At 33.0% G+C, this 17,267-nt stretch overlaps 1 protein-coding gene across 9 annotated transcripts; it reads right to left on the bottom strand.

Moving 5' to 3' along the window:
* Positions 1-594: 594 nt before the first annotated feature.
* On the bottom strand, positions 595-15,905 carry LOC145329918 (eukaryotic translation initiation factor 4B-like). Of its 9 annotated transcripts, none has more exons than XM_080174381.1 (20): positions 15,838-15,905; positions 15,148-15,242; positions 14,593-14,655; positions 14,031-14,180; positions 13,574-13,619; positions 13,313-13,392; positions 12,862-12,926; positions 12,491-12,619; positions 11,769-11,866; positions 11,372-11,478; positions 10,658-10,707; positions 9,579-9,638; positions 9,103-9,210; positions 8,576-8,665; positions 8,065-8,133; positions 7,716-7,808; positions 7,119-7,259; positions 6,602-6,742; positions 6,263-6,323; positions 595-1,347 (listed from the first exon to the last, which is right to left on the bottom strand). In XM_080174381.1, the coding sequence occupies exons 1-20, from the start codon at positions 15,848-15,850 to the stop codon at positions 1,270-1,272; spliced, it is 1,737 nt and encodes a 578-aa protein (XP_080030507.1). In that variant the 5' UTR covers positions 15,851-15,905; the 3' UTR covers positions 595-1,269. The 9 variants fall into 9 exon arrangements, with proteins under 9 accessions (XP_080030507.1, XP_080030506.1, XP_080030510.1 ...); XM_080174380.1 differs by having other exon boundaries at positions 12,862-12,929; positions 13,316-13,392; XM_080174384.1 differs by having other exon boundaries at positions 6,263-6,317; positions 12,862-12,929; positions 13,316-13,392.
* Positions 15,906-17,267: the final 1,362 nt, after the last annotated feature.

Raw genomic sequence — 17,267 nt, 5'->3', positions numbered from 1 at the left:
CAAGCGAAAGAAATCTAGAATATTTGGGGGGCAAATGGAGAGGTCGTCAATTTTACGATGTGTTGCCCCCCAACGACAGCTGAAAAACACGTATAGGTTTCGAGATTTTCTCCCTAATTAATTTCGTTATTGGTATAAGCTACATCTAAGTAATACCATAGATTATCGATTGGAGAGGCTATTAAATGCAAAAGTGCTCAAAAGAACACAAAGTATATTGGCTTATACATAAAGATTCCTAAAACCAGCTAGACCTAAATTTTCGATTTTGGGTTGAATCTTAAGTATGAAACCCGGTGAAGCAAAATCTTACAATACAAAAATCCTTAGGTACCTTAGAAAACTAGAAATAACTTCACATTAAGTTAGGTTAGCCATTATCAAAAAATGGAATAAAAAGAGAAAGGGTTTGCCCTGGTTAGGGGGTGCAAGTACTTGCAATTTCATTTTTTCACATCCTTAAATTTTAAAGAAAATTTAGCAACAGCTTTTTCATAGAGTCGGCAACAGGATATGAAACTACTTTAAAAAAAATTCGTTTTTATCTTGAAAATTAAAAAAAAACATGCAAATAATAAAAAAAAAATATGATAATTTAGAATAAGTTAATTTATTATTCTATATAAATGAAATCAAATATTAAACTGCAAAATGTAAAAGAAATTGTATTGAATTATATAATATAAATATTTACAGATTGATAAATTAAAAGAACTCTCTAGGTACAGAATAATAACAAGAAGCATATTAATGATAACATTATGTATAATTGTTATTAAATAAATATTGTTGAATAACTAATTCTACACTGAATCACAGACCAGCACAGTAACATGTAATAACTTACATCAATTATAACTAAAAAAAAAGCTGGGATAACACAGCATTTTTCATCATATCAATAATACAAACTGAACTTGGTAGTATTATTTATATCACTTGTGTTTAAGGTTAAGTCTGGCGCATTTTCACTGTAGGATTTGCTGACAATTTTCATTTTATATAAATATTTGAACAATTCTGTACTCGATAGATGATCTCTTGGTTCAACCAAAATTATAATTAAATATTGTTTTGTGAATCTTTCTGTGTAAATAATTTCAATGATATAAACAATTTGTTTGGCAGCCATCTTTGGAATCAAAATCCAAGATGGCTGCCATTACAAGGATTTTGGATTCATTGCGCGGATTATAAAATTTGGCGCCAATTTTTTCCCCGCGTTATTTTGACGCCTTTATTCATGTCCCGTTGTTGTGGCCGATTTGTTTATTCGTCCGCCTCTTCTCCACTTCCAACGTCCTCATCATCTTGCAAGTAGGCAAATTTATTCGTGTCAACTACATCCTAAAATATTACAAAATTTGTATTTTTGTTTCAACAGATAATTCCTATTGAGAATTGTCTTTCACATCTTTCTTGAAGCTTTAATAGTTAACAAAAAATTTCTGCCTTATAAAAAGAAAACAAAAGTTTTAGACATTTATATCATGATCAAATCCTGATTATATTAATATTAGTAATTTACTAAAAATGTTTTTTTTCATAAAGAATATTTTGAAAATTTCTGGATTTGATCTTGATATAAAGCAATACTAAAACTTTTGTTTTCTTCTTATAGGGCAGACATATTTTGTTTTCCATTTACAGCTTAAGACAGATGTGCTCTGTTGAGAAGTATAAGGGGGGGGGGGGAGTTTGTACAGTTATAGGAAATGAAAATTTAGTATAAAATTTTGCCCTGGCCGTGTAGGCTTGTTTTTATAGTTATCAACCTAATTCTTTTTGTAAGATCTCTTATATGATTGGATCTACCTGTAAAATTTTGAAAATTGAATTTTGGAACTTTCCCTCTTGGGGCTAGTGGGGCAAAAGACACTAGTTATAAGCTTATTTTTAAAGATATCGAGCTGATTTTTTAAATGGAACCTTTTATTACATAGATGAGCTGATTAGCCATCCCATATTTCATTTTTGCACTTTACTTCTAGGGGCTTGGAAGCTCAAAACTTATAAATTTGTATTTGGGGGGGTTGTTCACACCAACACCCCTCTCTCCGGATTTTTAAAACTAATTTTCTCTGATTAAAAGGTAGATGGCTAATCTAAACTAAAAGACTTTTCAAATAAATTAAGTACAGGGGTGTATATTCTGCAAATTTGACCCGGCTGAGAAGGGGGGGGGGATAAAAAAAATATATGTTGGGGGGAAAAATTAAGAGAAATAAAACATTTTTTTCTATTTTTCTCTCATCCTTAAAGAAAAAAAAACTAAAATAATGTGTGGGAGGGGGAATAATATGAATAAAATAAAGAGTTTTGATTTTTTTTTCAATTTTACACCTTCCTTGCTTGAAAAAAAACAGAAGGGAAAAAATAAAAAATTTGCAGCAGGGGAAAAAATGAATCTTGTGCAGAATATACCTACACATCTGAAGCATTATGGTACATGTAGAAATTGAAATTATATCCTGGCTTTTAACCTGGCAGGGTCATCCAGGTAAAGACAAAAATGTCCAGATGAGAACCCGACTATTCATTCAGGGTTTAATATATTTACAGGAGTGTATATTCAGAGTGACCACTCAAAATTTACAAATATATAGTACATTTATAGTACATAAAAATTTTCATATAGTACCATATAGTACACAAAATTTAAAATAATATAGTACCATATAGTACCAAAATTTTAACTAATTATGTAGTAATACCACATAGTACCAAATATTAAAAAATAGTACCTATATATCTTATTAAATAAAGTAGTAAGGGTTTTATGTCTGAAGCTTAAGATCTCATTAACTACTGAACAATTGGGTTAGCAATTTTAGGTAAGCTTCACTGAGGTCGTATGTAGGTTTTGGGCTATTTAATTTTCAGAATTATGTCCTGGGATGTCCTAGAATCTAGGTACTTAGCTGCTAGTCTATAATACAAAGAAGCTTGATGTCTGTCCGTCTAACGATTAAGAATTTGGTAACTGCTGAACTGAATGGGCACTACTCTCCAGGGAATATACATACTGGCCATATAGTGGTTTTAAGCAATTTTTGTGGGGTTGGTAAATCCTAACCCCCTCAAAAAAAAAAAAAATGATATCCCCCACTAAATTTTTTCTTGTAAGTAAAAAGTAATTGCTGAACCAATTGGGCTCTACTCTTCAGAGAATATTTGTACTGTTCATGTGGTGGTTTTAAGCACAGTGTGGGGCGAAGCCGCAGAGAAAAAAAAAACAAATAACAACCCCCCCCCCAAAAAAAAAAAGAAATTTCACCCAAAAAATGGGATATTCCTAGTAATTTTAAACAAAAATAGTTTTCCTTAAAACTGAGGACTTTTTAAAATGAAATAATAAGGTTTTTGTGAAATGATGAGAGAGCATTAAACATTTTTTTTAATTGGTGGAAGAACCGAACACTAGAAGACTTTTTTCAAATAAGTCCTAAAAATGGACATTTATTGCGTAATTAAAGGGACTGTGAACGAGAAAATTTCTCATCAGATTATCAAAGTATGTCCAAGATTGGGGAAAAATTTCTGGACTATATAAATGTGCGGTTACTTATCTTTTTTTCCTTCTATAGCTAACACTAAACTTTTGACATAGTTCTCTATTTTTCACAACAGTTAAGCTGCCTTTAATACAATCCTTGCTTTAAACCAATGTATAGTTACTTAGAAATTGATAAAATAAGCAATAATTTTTATTGAATACCAAATACAATAACAAAGCTAGAAACAGGTTTTTTTTATTAGTATCCAAGTTTCAACCCTTTGTAGACAGTGAGTGTTAATAGGACGTTTTTGGTTGATCAGTGTAGTGAAATGTGCTTAGAAAATGTTAAGATTTGATAATCAGATGAGAAATTTTTATGTCTACACTCCCTTTAAAGATGTCGCACATAAAGGTATTACTTAAAATTTACAGTGAGGATCTAAAACTATACATTTCACCGACTCAGAATTACCAATTTTTTTTATAATTCAATGGGCGTGCTGTTCCAACCAGTTCCTTTCATGATATAATGACTATTGATACTCAAAAAAGTGTTCTGGTTGCTTTTGTTCAGCAATATGTCAGTTTTGATTTTCATAAAAAAGGGAAGGGTTCCCTCTGGAGGAGAAATTTTTTTCTTCTTTTAAAGTATGGCTTTATTTACCTTCCTGAAGAGTAGATTAAGAATCAAAAAATGGTTTATAAAAATATTGACCCTTGAAAAGTTATCCTTAAATAACTCAAAATCTGCTGATTTTGCTAAAACAAACAAAATTGTCAGTCTTTTGAGGATAGCCCTTTCTATGATCAAAATCTTTAAAAATCGTTTTTTTTAAATTCTTTAATATACTCTTCGAATCTACTGCAGTTCACGGTAAAATATTGCTGGTAAGCATTATTTCCAAAAATCTATAAATTTTAAAGGCTGCTAGCTGCCAAACGGCTCAACGTACAGATCATGCCCGCACACTGTTATAAGCGGCATAAGAAGGCCTACAAACAATCTGGAATAGCCATAAATCAATAATGCATAATTATCTTGCAGTGCTGAGAAATGCGCGAAAAGACCTATTTTACGCGTTTTTTCTTCAGTGAAGCATTCCCTGTGCATAATTGGATCTTGGCTATTCCAGATTATTTGTAGGCCGCTTAAAATTCATAGATTTTTGGAAATATTGCTTACCAGCAATATTTTACCGTGAACTGCAGTAGATCCTACTCTTAAAAGCAAATTCAGGAAGGTGTATAAAGCCATAAAAAAAATTCTTTTTTTTTATGAAAATCAAATTGACATATTGCTGAAAAAAGCTACCAGAACACTTGTTTTGGTGTCAATTTTCATTATATCATAAAAGAAATGGGTTAAAATAGTGCGCCAATTTTTTTTGCATTTTGAGTCGGTCTACTATACATACATACACCTCCAAGGTCCTACCCTAACCCAGCAGGGCATTCTTTACTTAACCTAACTTGGTCATCTAGCAATATACAGGAAAAGCACTCATTAAATATTTAGCATATGTATTTAGCCGCTTCAGCAATCATAAAAATATGAAGAACAAAAAGAGTTTTATATCTTATAAGAAATAATAAAAATCATTGAAGCAAAAAAATATATGATCAAGGTGATTTTAAGAGTCATTGCATATTTCAAAGCTTATAATTTTACTTTACATACCCAAATCACTACTCTCTATATTAGTATGTATTAGAGCTGAAAGTACATTGTAATATTACAAACAATATTATAATACTTTGGTTGGTAATAAGTTTTAAAATAATATTAAAAAAATTTCATATAGTACCAAAATTTTAACTCATATAGTACATATAGTACCTAGTTTGTCATATAGTACCATATAGTACAAAATTTTGACTATATAGTACATAAAGTACATATAGTACACAGTGGTCACCCTGTATATTCTGCACAAGATTTATTTTTTTCCCCGGCGACAAATATTTTTATTCCCCCCCCCCCCCCCTAGTTTTTTCTCACCAAGTAGGGGGAAAATGAAAAAATATTTAAAGAACTCTATTTTATTTATTTTTTTCCTCCTACCACACATTTTTATAGTTTTTTTTCACCAAGGAGGGGGGGAAATGGAAAAAATGTTTTCAGTTTTCTTAATTTTTACATTTTTTTTCCCTCCAACCACTTTTTTTTATCCCCCCCCCCCCTGAGCTGGGGATCCCATGTAGAATACACACCCCTGTATATTTAGTAAAATAACCAATTCTTCCATGTTATCTCATTCGTTGGCTTAAAAACTATCGGCACTTCCATTGAATTTTGATTAGTTAGTTCCAAACAAGTACAGGGTGGCCACAAGGTTTTTAAAAAAAATCCGTACATTTCCGTGCATGCTAAAAAAAAAATCCGTACATTTTTCCGTACATTTCCGTACATTTTTCTACTATGTAGTAAATATATATTATTTAGTAAAATTGGTTTCATACTAGGTACTGATCAAGATCAATTTTTCTATTAAAGTTAGAACAAAACTTATTTAACAAAAGTTGATACTTTATGGATGGTATTAACTAATCTTCTAACACTTTTTAGCACTTTTTAAAAAATCCGTACATTTCCGTACATCCGTACATTGTGGCCACCCTGCAAGTAGTAAAAAATTTTCATCTAATATTTATTTACAGAAGGGGAAATCTTATTTATTATTTTAATCTCTTGTCCATTTACTTATCTCATAAGATCCCTGCCATTTTCTTTTTAAAAAATTCAATAGTATATCTTATGCTTACCGGGGCTTTTGGCTCTTCGAATTTCTTCATTGGCTTTCTAGGACCTCTCTCCTCCCTGAAACTATAAAAATTAAAACGTTTAACGGCGTCCAATCTAGGGTTTATTGGAGAGGAGAAATAAAGGAACTAAAAACAATGTTTTACATACACTTTCTAGCTATTTTACAGATGGATATTCAAATTAAATAAATAGTTAGGTTAAACAAGTACTTTAATGAAAAGTTTTTTATCGATAGGATAATTATATCTTTCTATTACTAAAGATCAGAGCTGTTAGCTACAGACAGGCTGACCCTAAATGTAGAAAGGTTGCTTTTATCACTTAAAGCATATACTAACCCGCTATCCTTATCTCTTTCCTCGCTGCCCCGACCGTTTTCCCGGTCAGCGCTACGTCGGTCATCCTTGCGGTCGGGGTCCCGGTCATCCCTACGGTCAGAATCCCGGTCATCTCTGCTACGATCAACATCTCTATCATCCCTGAAAAAAAAAACATTTATATTGTTTATATTAAATCCATAGAATTTAACATTGAAATGTTCTGTACAATGGCCATTTTGGAACGGGGCGGAACCACAATATTTATTCCTGAGCCAAATTCCAGGGGTGTAGCCAGAGAAAAAATTAATCTTGTGCAGAAAATACACCCCTGATAGAAACTAATCAAAGCAGCTGTTTTAGCTTTCTAATCCTGTTTAAATCTTAAAATACATAACTCTGCGGGATCTATATATTTTCAAATCTTTTCATTCTCCTATTAAAAAAAAAATCGGTAAAATAAAATCTTTCCAGTTTTACATTTGTCTTCTGTAGACAAAATTATTTTAAAAATAACTTTGAAAACTTGCCACCATACCTATACCTTCGGTCATAGTCCCTGTTGTCTCTGCGGTCATAATCCCGGTCATCTCTTCTTCGGTCAGAGTCCCGGTCACTCCTGTTGCGGTCATAACCACCTCGATCATCACGACGGTCATAGCCTCCACGATCATCCCTGGAGTTTTTAAAATATCATTCACTACATAATTTCAATCTTCTTAGAGAATTAAAAGTAGAGAAAAGAAAATAAGGAACAAAGATGACAACATCCATAAGTACCTAAAAAAAATATGACTAAGACTGACGAACAAAGTGTCTTACAAAACTAAAAATTATAAAATGGTTAACACTGCTAAATAAGGGTTAGTTTTAAAAAGGTACCTACTATCTTTCCAGGAATAAGGTATAAACCAAATAAATCTAAATAATATTTGGAGGGGAGAAAAAGGTCGTCAATGTACTGGTGCTACCCCCCCCCCCCCCCCGACGAAAGCTAAAAATAATGTATAGGTTCCGTGATTTTTTCCCGAATTAATTTCGTTGTTGGTGTAAGCTGGGTTAGCACTAATGAATATGGGGTTATTTTAAAAAGGTACTATATTTATACAATCAATCTACAAATGATTTTTTCCTGTATCCACCACCGCCTCCACGACGGTCATAATCTCTATCATCCCGCCGGTCATAGCCTCGGTCATCACGACGGTCATAGCCCCTGTCGTCCCGCCTTTGCCATAAAAATAATAAGTATGGATACATGGAAATATTATGACAGCGTATTTTGAAAGGGGACTTTCTATGGGTGGATCCCTTAGAAAGGTCAAAGAATGGTTCTAAATGTTCCATTTCATAGAAGTATTCTTTTTCAACACACATTATCTAACAACTCGCAAACCAAACGAATCCTACGTTCTCTAAAATAAAGATATGTGGGACAGCTGCCATTGATGTATATAAATATCCATAAATATTATGGTAAATGCCTGTCATAATCTCTACGATCCTCTCGTCTGTGGTACCGGTCATCCCTTCTATCATATCTGTCATCTCTGACAATGAACATAGAAAATAAATATAGAATACATAGAATTACATCAGGTATTACTTTTAATTCTTATGTCAACTGAAACAAATATTAACAAATGCTAGAATGACACTACACGATTCTATAATCAGTGAAAATCTTACTAATGGTTCTGTGAAGGTTTAAGGCTATATTCATTGCTAAAGCGATGTAGGTTTCCTTTTTTTTATTATTGATATGGATTTATATGATGATGGGTTTCTCAAATAACAATAATAAATAGCAGTATTTTTAACACTTATCCATTTTACCAGTGGATGTTTAGAGTGCTAAATTCAAAGAGGATTTGACATACCCTATCTAACCAAAATACACAAAGATTTTCCAAAGGGACAACCAATGCTAAAAGTGAATAGAAATAAGCACATTCTGATATAGTGCTGTTCTATACAAGATTTTCTTATTCCCTGTCATACCGGTTGTCTCGCCTGTCTCTGTCATCTCGCCGCCCGCCTCCAAAACGGTCTCCACCGCCACTTGATCCCCATTTGTCATCTTTCCTAAAAAGGAACAAGACATTAACAAAAACAATCTAGCAAACAAAAGTGATCATGTCTGACAGTGTAGAGCAGATAGTAGTACTTAAGTATATTTTCCATAATTCCCCCCCCCCCCCCCCAACATCCCGGACCACTACTCTATAAAAAATAATTTAAGGGTGCCCTAATGGCTTATCTAGGTATGAATATATGATTAAAAATAGAAGTGGTATTGTGGACTACTTTCACAGAGAGACCAAAAAAGTATTTTTTTCAAAAAAAAATATTTAAGATCTTGAATTTTTTTCATTTACGCCTACCTTTCATTACAAAAAGGCAATATTGATCAATTTAAACACACACACATCACCCTACTACCCTTCCCACAATAAAAAAAAACTTAAGTCAATATACAACAAGATGGAATTATCTCATCTCTTAACAACAATTCAAGATACCTGTCATCACTCCTCTCTCCCCTGGCTCCCGGAGGCCTGTAGACTCCAGGTTTCTCTGGTTCATCCTTCACCTCCATCTTACCCATCTTCTCTTCTATTTCCTTTTCCCTAAAAAACGAAATGATGTACTTTTGCCAAACAAAATAGAAGAAAAAGGATGATCAAGGGAAGGTTGATCATTGTAGAAATCTTATAGATCGAAATAAAAATTTAATTTTGTTAGATTTTAAGTTTGGTAATAAAAAGAAAAAAACATTATTAAAAATAATAACAAATGTAGAGGCTTTAAATAATCAAAAATTATTGTTTCTCGAAGTTTGACAGGCGTCTATTTAATCCCTCATAATAGTGATGTTCTAAAAATTTTCCCGGTAATGGTAATCAATCCCAACCCATTATACAACTGAAAAAAAACGAAATGGGACAAAATAGAATCAAACTAACTTATTATCCTTGAAATATTAAATAAAACTTACTTAGCTGTAGTGTCAACTGGCTTGGCTGATCCAAAAATGCTTGCTCTTGGTTGTTCACTGCTTAAAAAGATATGAGCTATAATCAAAATGCACATTGAAACCATGACGAACGATTTTATCATTTTGTCATATAATATACCACATAGACAAGTTAAAAGGGGGGAGGCGGATGTGCCACTTTTTTAAACCAAAAGTAAAACGTGCATGATCTCAGCCCATAAAAGAGTTATAACTCTAAAATTCGGCACAACAGTTGCTTTAGAGGAGAACAATATGGAACTGTGAAGAAACGGCGGCGAAACCGCCGCTCCCGCCGAAAACCACTGTTTCCCGCCGAAATTTTTTTGCTTTTTTTTTGCCTATTTAGACAGTTCTCAATCATCTGAGATACACTTTTTTCTCATAAAAATTTCCCTTATATTTTTACGTAACAATTGTAATATTTCAAACATGTAAATATTAAAAAAATTGCAAGTGTAAAATCTTACAAGTGTCAAGTGAAAATATAAGCAAAATTTTTATGAAAAAAAAGTTTATCTCAGATGATTGAAAATTGTCTATTATGGCGAGAAAAGGCAAAAAAAAATCGGCTGTTTTCGGCGGGAGCGGCGGTTCCGCCGCCGTTTCTTCACAGTTCCATATTGTTCACAACAATCGAAAAACTCCCCCCCCCCCCCCAATCTCTTCTAATTTGCAATTTATTTCTTAATAAAGAAATTGTTCTTTTCGCTCGAAAAATCGCTTTGGAAGAATTCAGGGTTGTATATTCTACTCAAGATTCATTTTTTCGCCTGCTGCATCTTTTTAAAAAAATTTTTCCCCTCCTGGTTTTTTCCAGCAAAAGGGGAAAAATGAAAAAAATATTTTCAGAATTCTTTACTTTATTCATATTATCCCCACTTCCACACATTATTTAGTTTTTTTTCTCCCCATGTTGTCATTTCTCTTCATTTTTAATTTCTTTATTTTCTTACCCCCCCCCCCCCCCGGGCCCCCCCTTCCATTTGGCGAGGCCAATTTTTCAGAATATACAACCCTGGAAGAATTACAAAAAAAAAAAATAGTACAAGTTGTTCTACCTCTTTTCTACGGGAGGTGGTGCGGGTGCAGAACTTTCCTCTCCTTCCTCCTGCAAACAAAGACTTATAATGTAAACCAGTGTCACAGACCTTTGCCTGGGTGGCAAAAGCTTTAAGAGGGTAATAAAGTCCATCTATATTCTATATATCAATTTCAAAAACTGGGGGGATGTTGATATCCACAGCGTACAACCCTTTGGTGATATATGATTTGAATTTTGATACAACCTTTAATAGTTATTTCTCGCATCGTATTATAAACGGCTTTCCGCGGATAGGGAATGTACAATCATAGATTAGCACCGGCTAAAAAAACTGGTTTTAATCTTATGATTGTACATTTTTATATTTGTAGAAAGCTGGATATAATACGATGCTAGACATAGTTATTTCGTATGGATGAGAACCGGTTCCTATCCACCGGATTCGAATGAATACGAGAAATAATTTTACTAAAATATTATTGCATTTATGTTTAAGAAAAAGGAGGGCGGGGTTTACATAACCACCGCTTTCATTGGAATAATATAGAACTTCCCCTATAGTTGTGGAATCATAAGTCCTAAGAGATCATAGCCGACAAACAAACAATCATTCTAATACTTGTAAATAAGATTTCCTATTATATCTTGTACTTGTCCTGATTTTTCTTTTAACAACAATTGTCTGACAAATCAGCATTATAAACTTTATTTTAGAATTAAATACACTTACCTTCTTGGGAACCCTTGGTTGAAGTACAATCCTGGGTCTTTCTTTTACAGGTTCAGGGCTCCGCCTTCTATAGCTGTCAAATCCACCTCCACCACGCCTATCTCCATCTAAACAAAGGGGTGTAACTTTAAAAAGCCTTGGTATTCAACTAAAGCAGCGCACAACAGACAACCAACCCTTCGTTTGCATATTCTTTAAAACATGAATTATACCTACATTTTCTTAATTTAAACTTTATATAATCTCTTTTGATTCCTCCCCACCCCTCTCCTAAAAACGCATTGTATCTGACTGACTAAAAACTTTTCTGAAGCAATCATTCCAGTAATTTCCGAGATCATATATGACCTACAGCTGAAATACTGGAATGGAGGAAATATTTGAATCTTACACTTACCTCTATCCCCCCTGTCCCTGAAACCACCATATCCACGGTCCCCACGATCACCACGGTCTCCTCTGTCAGAATCATAACGGTCAAATCCACCACGACTCCTGAGAAACACAAGAATTATATTCATAACGTATATAAAACTAAAGCTAAACAAATCAAACATCGTGGCTAATTGCCATAAGAATCACTATTTTTAAAAATTATTGCAATAGGACTAATTAGATTTACATATTACGTAGGTAGAATTTTATATCCTAATATTTTTTAATAGACTTGCTATAGGTATTAAATTTTGCACACAACTGTTTGTTTATGGAACCATGATGTGAAGTTTAAATAGTTATTTCTCGCATCGTAAGACAGCTTTCCGCGCATATAAAATGTACAATTGTTAAGATTAAAACCACTTTTTTTAGCCCCGAGATGCCGAAGACACGGGGTAAAAAACTGGTTTTAATCTTATAAATGTACATTTTAATATTCGTAGAAAACTATACGATGCTAGAAATAATTTTTCAGTATGGCCAAGACCCAGTTATAATCCACCGGATATTAATCGGTTTCGAAGCGATAAGGGAAAAATAATTCTAACATAAATATAGTACCTAAAGCTTTACTTTTTAAAATAGAATAAGATCAAGCAAGAATTGCAATCAGAATTAAATTTTTGTAGGTCTTAAAATTGTTTAGACTCGACAATAGAATAAGATTGCACTTTTAAATACCTGTTGTCCTCTTTCATGGGTGGGGGTGGGGCACTCCTCCAGTCTCCCGCATCTGATCTGCCCGCATCCGGGTCTCTATCACCACCGCGTTCGCCGCCTCTATCGCCAAAATTGCCGCGACGTCCATCCCTGAAGTACAAAAAATAATTGAAGAATATGATATTTCGAAGAGAAGTTTGTTCTTCCTGATAAATAACATTGATCAATACGCTCCTTCATGGTCAGTCAGGAGAGAGAATGAGGTAGCTTCATAGTGGGGGGAAGGGTAACATTATATTAGCCACCCAGGATAAACATTTATCAGGGTATGCGAGAATATCTCAGAATATCCAAGTTTTCTATATCCATTTCTGTTCTATTAACTTCTATACCTGTCTCCAAAGCCACCGCCTCCACGGTCCTTGCCGGCTCCAGTTGCCAGGTCTATCCGCACTTTTCTACACCACAATTTTCATTTTAACACAATATTCTTTCTAGCTAAATAAAAAGTCAAAGACATGGGGGGGGGGGGGGATCTAGTAATACAATTATCTAGGACACTTGAAAAACATTCTAAATAGCTTTCAGAATATGAATTAAAAATCCCATGTAAATCAAATATAATCCAATATAAGTTGCTTATTATTTCTCCCCATAAGGCAAGGAAGGAAAGTGATTATAGACAACATCCCATAAACACCTATATGCTAAATCTAAATTAAATGAAAGCCATCGACAAGGAGCAGAGAAAATCATACAAATATTATCTTGTTTCAATTTATAGATTTTACTACATTATTGTTCCAATGTCAATATTCAACATTTTGTTAAAATGATCATGTCCCTGTTGTTCATTGTGATCTCTTGCATTTGGAGGGCATCAACCAAGGACTCGCGTTCAATAAAGTCGATATAGCCATAACCTACAAATACAAAAATCATTGAAAATATTCTACATAAAGGGATAGCTCCACGAAAGTAATCTAAAGTACAATTCAAGATTGAAAGAACATTAACCAAGAAAAATATTATTATTTATAAGAGGAACTTTTGAGATATTTGTAAGGAAAAAATTAAATAAATAGTTCTTGGCCAAAAATCTACCTTTTAACCGGCCACCTTCATCTTTCATCAGTCTAACAGTTTGGACCTGTAAAAAAGATACCTTTAGTGTTAAAATTTAGAAAAACGGACAAGACTTTAAAGAAGATTAACTTTGATTTAAAGTCTAATACAATCGATTTTTACACTATCTTTAAAAAAAATCGACGAAACAAAATAGCAGTAAGGTCAAATATTTGAAGTATTTAATTTTGAAACCTCGCTCAAAATAGGATACCATTAAAATTTAATTTTTGTCATTGAATCAGGAAAGAAGGGACATCGAACTAAATCATACTAGCACCTGAAGTTTTAAAACATGCTCACAATCTTTCAAATAAATAGATTGAGTCTATGGAAAGGATAATTTTGTTTATCACTCATCATTGGGGGGGGGGGGGGAGGGGGGGAGTGCATATCTATTTATCGAACCTGCATAATAAACACTTTTTTTTGTTACCTTCAGCCTTGCACGTTCAAAGCACTCCTTGACTTGCTGTTCATCAGTATCATAGGACAGGTTGGCAATGCGGGCTGTGAAGGGTGGAGTGTAGGGCACATGGTCATCATTAAATTCCATGGCTGCACGGGGGGCAGTGGGCAGGAAAATCTAAAAGATCAGTTGGTAACCTATTGCAAACTTTAGGAAATAGAAATCTATATTTTTTATATCCTTTATTTACTTCTTGAAGACTATATTTTAAAATTTGAAAACCTTATCTTTCTTTACTTTATCTTATGTTTATTAGGTACCTACTTTCTTTCTCTTTTCTTTCTACTCATAAATATATTAATATTATATATTTTAGGTATATATTGTTGATAAATTAGTAAAGGTTTAATATGTAAGTTTTTATAAAACAAACCACGTTGAAATTGCAAACAAATATACATTTTTAGAGCCCTATGTTTTAAAGGTCCAAGAGACCATACATACAGACATGTAAACTTTTAAATAATAAAAACTATAAAAATATTGTCATTAGGTATAAATACCTATTATCTATTTTCAATTAATTTACCTGTTTAGTTTGACCTCCATCATCGTCATCAAGTTCATCAGCCCAGGATCCTGTTCCACGCACCTAAATAACAAATTATCTTATAGGAATAAATCTTGTTAGGTGATAAAGGTATCTGGATACTTAAGATGCCAAATAATTCTTTAAATGTTTTAGTGAATACTAATGGATTAATTCCAGAAAACAAACTTTTTCCAAGCAGATATAAAAATCATTAGAATATTCAAAGGATCGATCAACTGAACATTTTTTGTCATTTAAACATTTAAAAAGCAGCATAGTTGTTAACAGTGTGATTTCCAGGGATCTACGGGGCCGGTATAAGCTGATAAAACTATCCCCACTGCCCTCTAAATGGAAATCGCCTCTAGAAAAAATTACACACCCCCCCCCCCCCCCCAACCTTCCTCCGCTCAATTTTTATGTTTTCTTTTTTAAAACTTTAAAGCAAAATTGGTCGATTTCCCTATATACCACTCCCACCTCCCTGAAATAACACTGGAGACCTCTAGGTGCGTAGCCGCTAGTTTGTTAATAAAGCTACATAGAACTTACATGGATAGTAGTAGCAACAGTGTTCTGTGGAGCTTGGCCAGTTTTCTGCAGAAACTCCGCCAAATCAACCGTCGTTCCCTTCACCTTCTTCTTGCCTAAACATTCAGAAATTTATTAAATAATTGAAGGTCTTGATACTATGATATATTCAGGGCCGGAAGTGCATTATGACTAGGTGATAAGTATTTATTGAAATAACTCTTGTTGCTAAGTTGAATGTACATGTACGTGTATTTTGTATATCATTAAAAAGAAAAGAAAAATAATGAATGATGTAAAATTTAAAGAAACTATAAATTTTTGTCCCGACTAATTTTTTGACTACTCCCCCTCACAGAATTCATTTAACCAGCACTACCAAGATCGAAAATCAAAATGTTATTCTATACATTAGTAAAAGTAACACATTTGTTTTTACAAAAAAAATAGATCTAGAGGCTTTGGGCGAGGCCGCTAGGATTTAACACATAATAGAAAAAGTTGAATAAGAGAAATTTCATCACAAATATTTTACATGAAAAATTTGTATATAAAAAAAACCGGCTGTTTCACTTCCAATTTTGGGTTAAAATGTACATTTATATCATTAAAATCAATATCAGTTATGCATTTATATTAGAATTGTACAAATATACCTTAAAATACAATTAAAAAGTAAATATAAACAAATAACATAAGAAAAAGACCCACCTTTCGGAGCCATGACGTAAACACTACACGCGCCCCCTGAATCCAAGCACAATTGCCGCGGGATATTTTAGTTTTCATGGTTCCCACATTTTAGTCATTACTTCACATTGAAATATTCCAAAAAAATATTTATTATGAAAATATAGATATAAAAATTATCTTGAAAATATTAAATTTTAGTGAGTACTTATCGTTTTTTCAAACGTAAGTTTCACTTAGACAAAATATTTACGGGAAAAATATTGATTTATTTTTTCGTCTTTCTCTAACATATGGCAACTCTAACTTCCTTACGTGAAAGGACAATTTTTTGACAAGAATCGATAAAAGATGAATGTCCTTTTATGATATCCTTAGGTCAAATGATTATTACATGATACATATTTTTACATCTTGCTCATGAATTATTTACGAATCCGATGTTTTTTGTATGTGTATAATTAGATTTATAATTAAATTCTTGAGGTCAATATTAAATTTACTCTATTTCTTGGTATATGATATCGATATCTGTTATTATTATTTTCGCGCCCTTTCATGAATCACCTGTATAGCTCCGCCCACTTTTAACATACACCGTCTTGTTTATAAGATTAAAAAAGTACAAATATAATCTTAGAAAACTAGCAGCTGCAAACATTCATAGTACTATGTGTATAGAGGAAGGGCAGTAATAGAGAATAAAACCATCCAAGATTTTTTAAAGAAGATTAAAGTTAATTCCATTTAAAGCTTTTCTAAATAGAGAACTGTTCAAGGGAGATTTTTTAACGAACAAAAAAAAAATTTAAATGATAAATTTAAGGCTGCTCCACTATGTCCTTCATCACTCAGTTGGAGATTGGCCTTAAAGCCAAAACATATATAAGGCTTTCCAGAAAAGACCATGGAACCTGTGGGTGGAGGGGAAGGGTGTTAAACTGCACCACAAATTTAATTTTACTCCAAAAAAATATCACATGGGAATTGACCCCACAAACATTTTTTTGGGGATCAAAAATAACTTTTATTAGTTGCACATCCCAACATATGGGGATACAATTTTTAAAAGCGAAGCTTTTCTATAATTAGGGTCGGTCCGTCCGTCCGTACATCCGTCAGTCCGTCCGAGATAGATAGCTTTTATTCGTTAATTTGGGCATGTTATAATTGTCCTATCGATTTTAAACTTTGCATGATGATTCCTGTAGTAGTTAGGTATGATTTAGAAAGCGTAGCAACTCTATAATCATTACGAGAATGTCCGTACGTCCATTTTAAACATGTTGATTTTTCTACTTTTTTAACAACAAATTTTTATGTGATCTAATTATCCGTTTGATCTGATTTTTGGTATATTGATTCCTGGGACAACAAAGAATAATATTTAAGCGAAGCAACTCTATAATCAAGTCCTAAAAATTTAAGTATGTCCATAAACATTATCCTGT

The sequence above is a fragment of the Acartia tonsa genome, chromosome 10 (assembly GCF_053477335.1).
Source record: "Acartia tonsa isolate MP-2025a chromosome 10, ASM5347733v1, whole genome shotgun sequence".
Taxonomy (NCBI): domain Eukaryota; kingdom Metazoa; phylum Arthropoda; class Copepoda; order Calanoida; family Acartiidae; genus Acartia; species Acartia tonsa.
The sequence above is the reverse complement of the archived record's forward strand: the minus strand, read 5'-3'. Positions and strand labels throughout refer to the sequence as shown.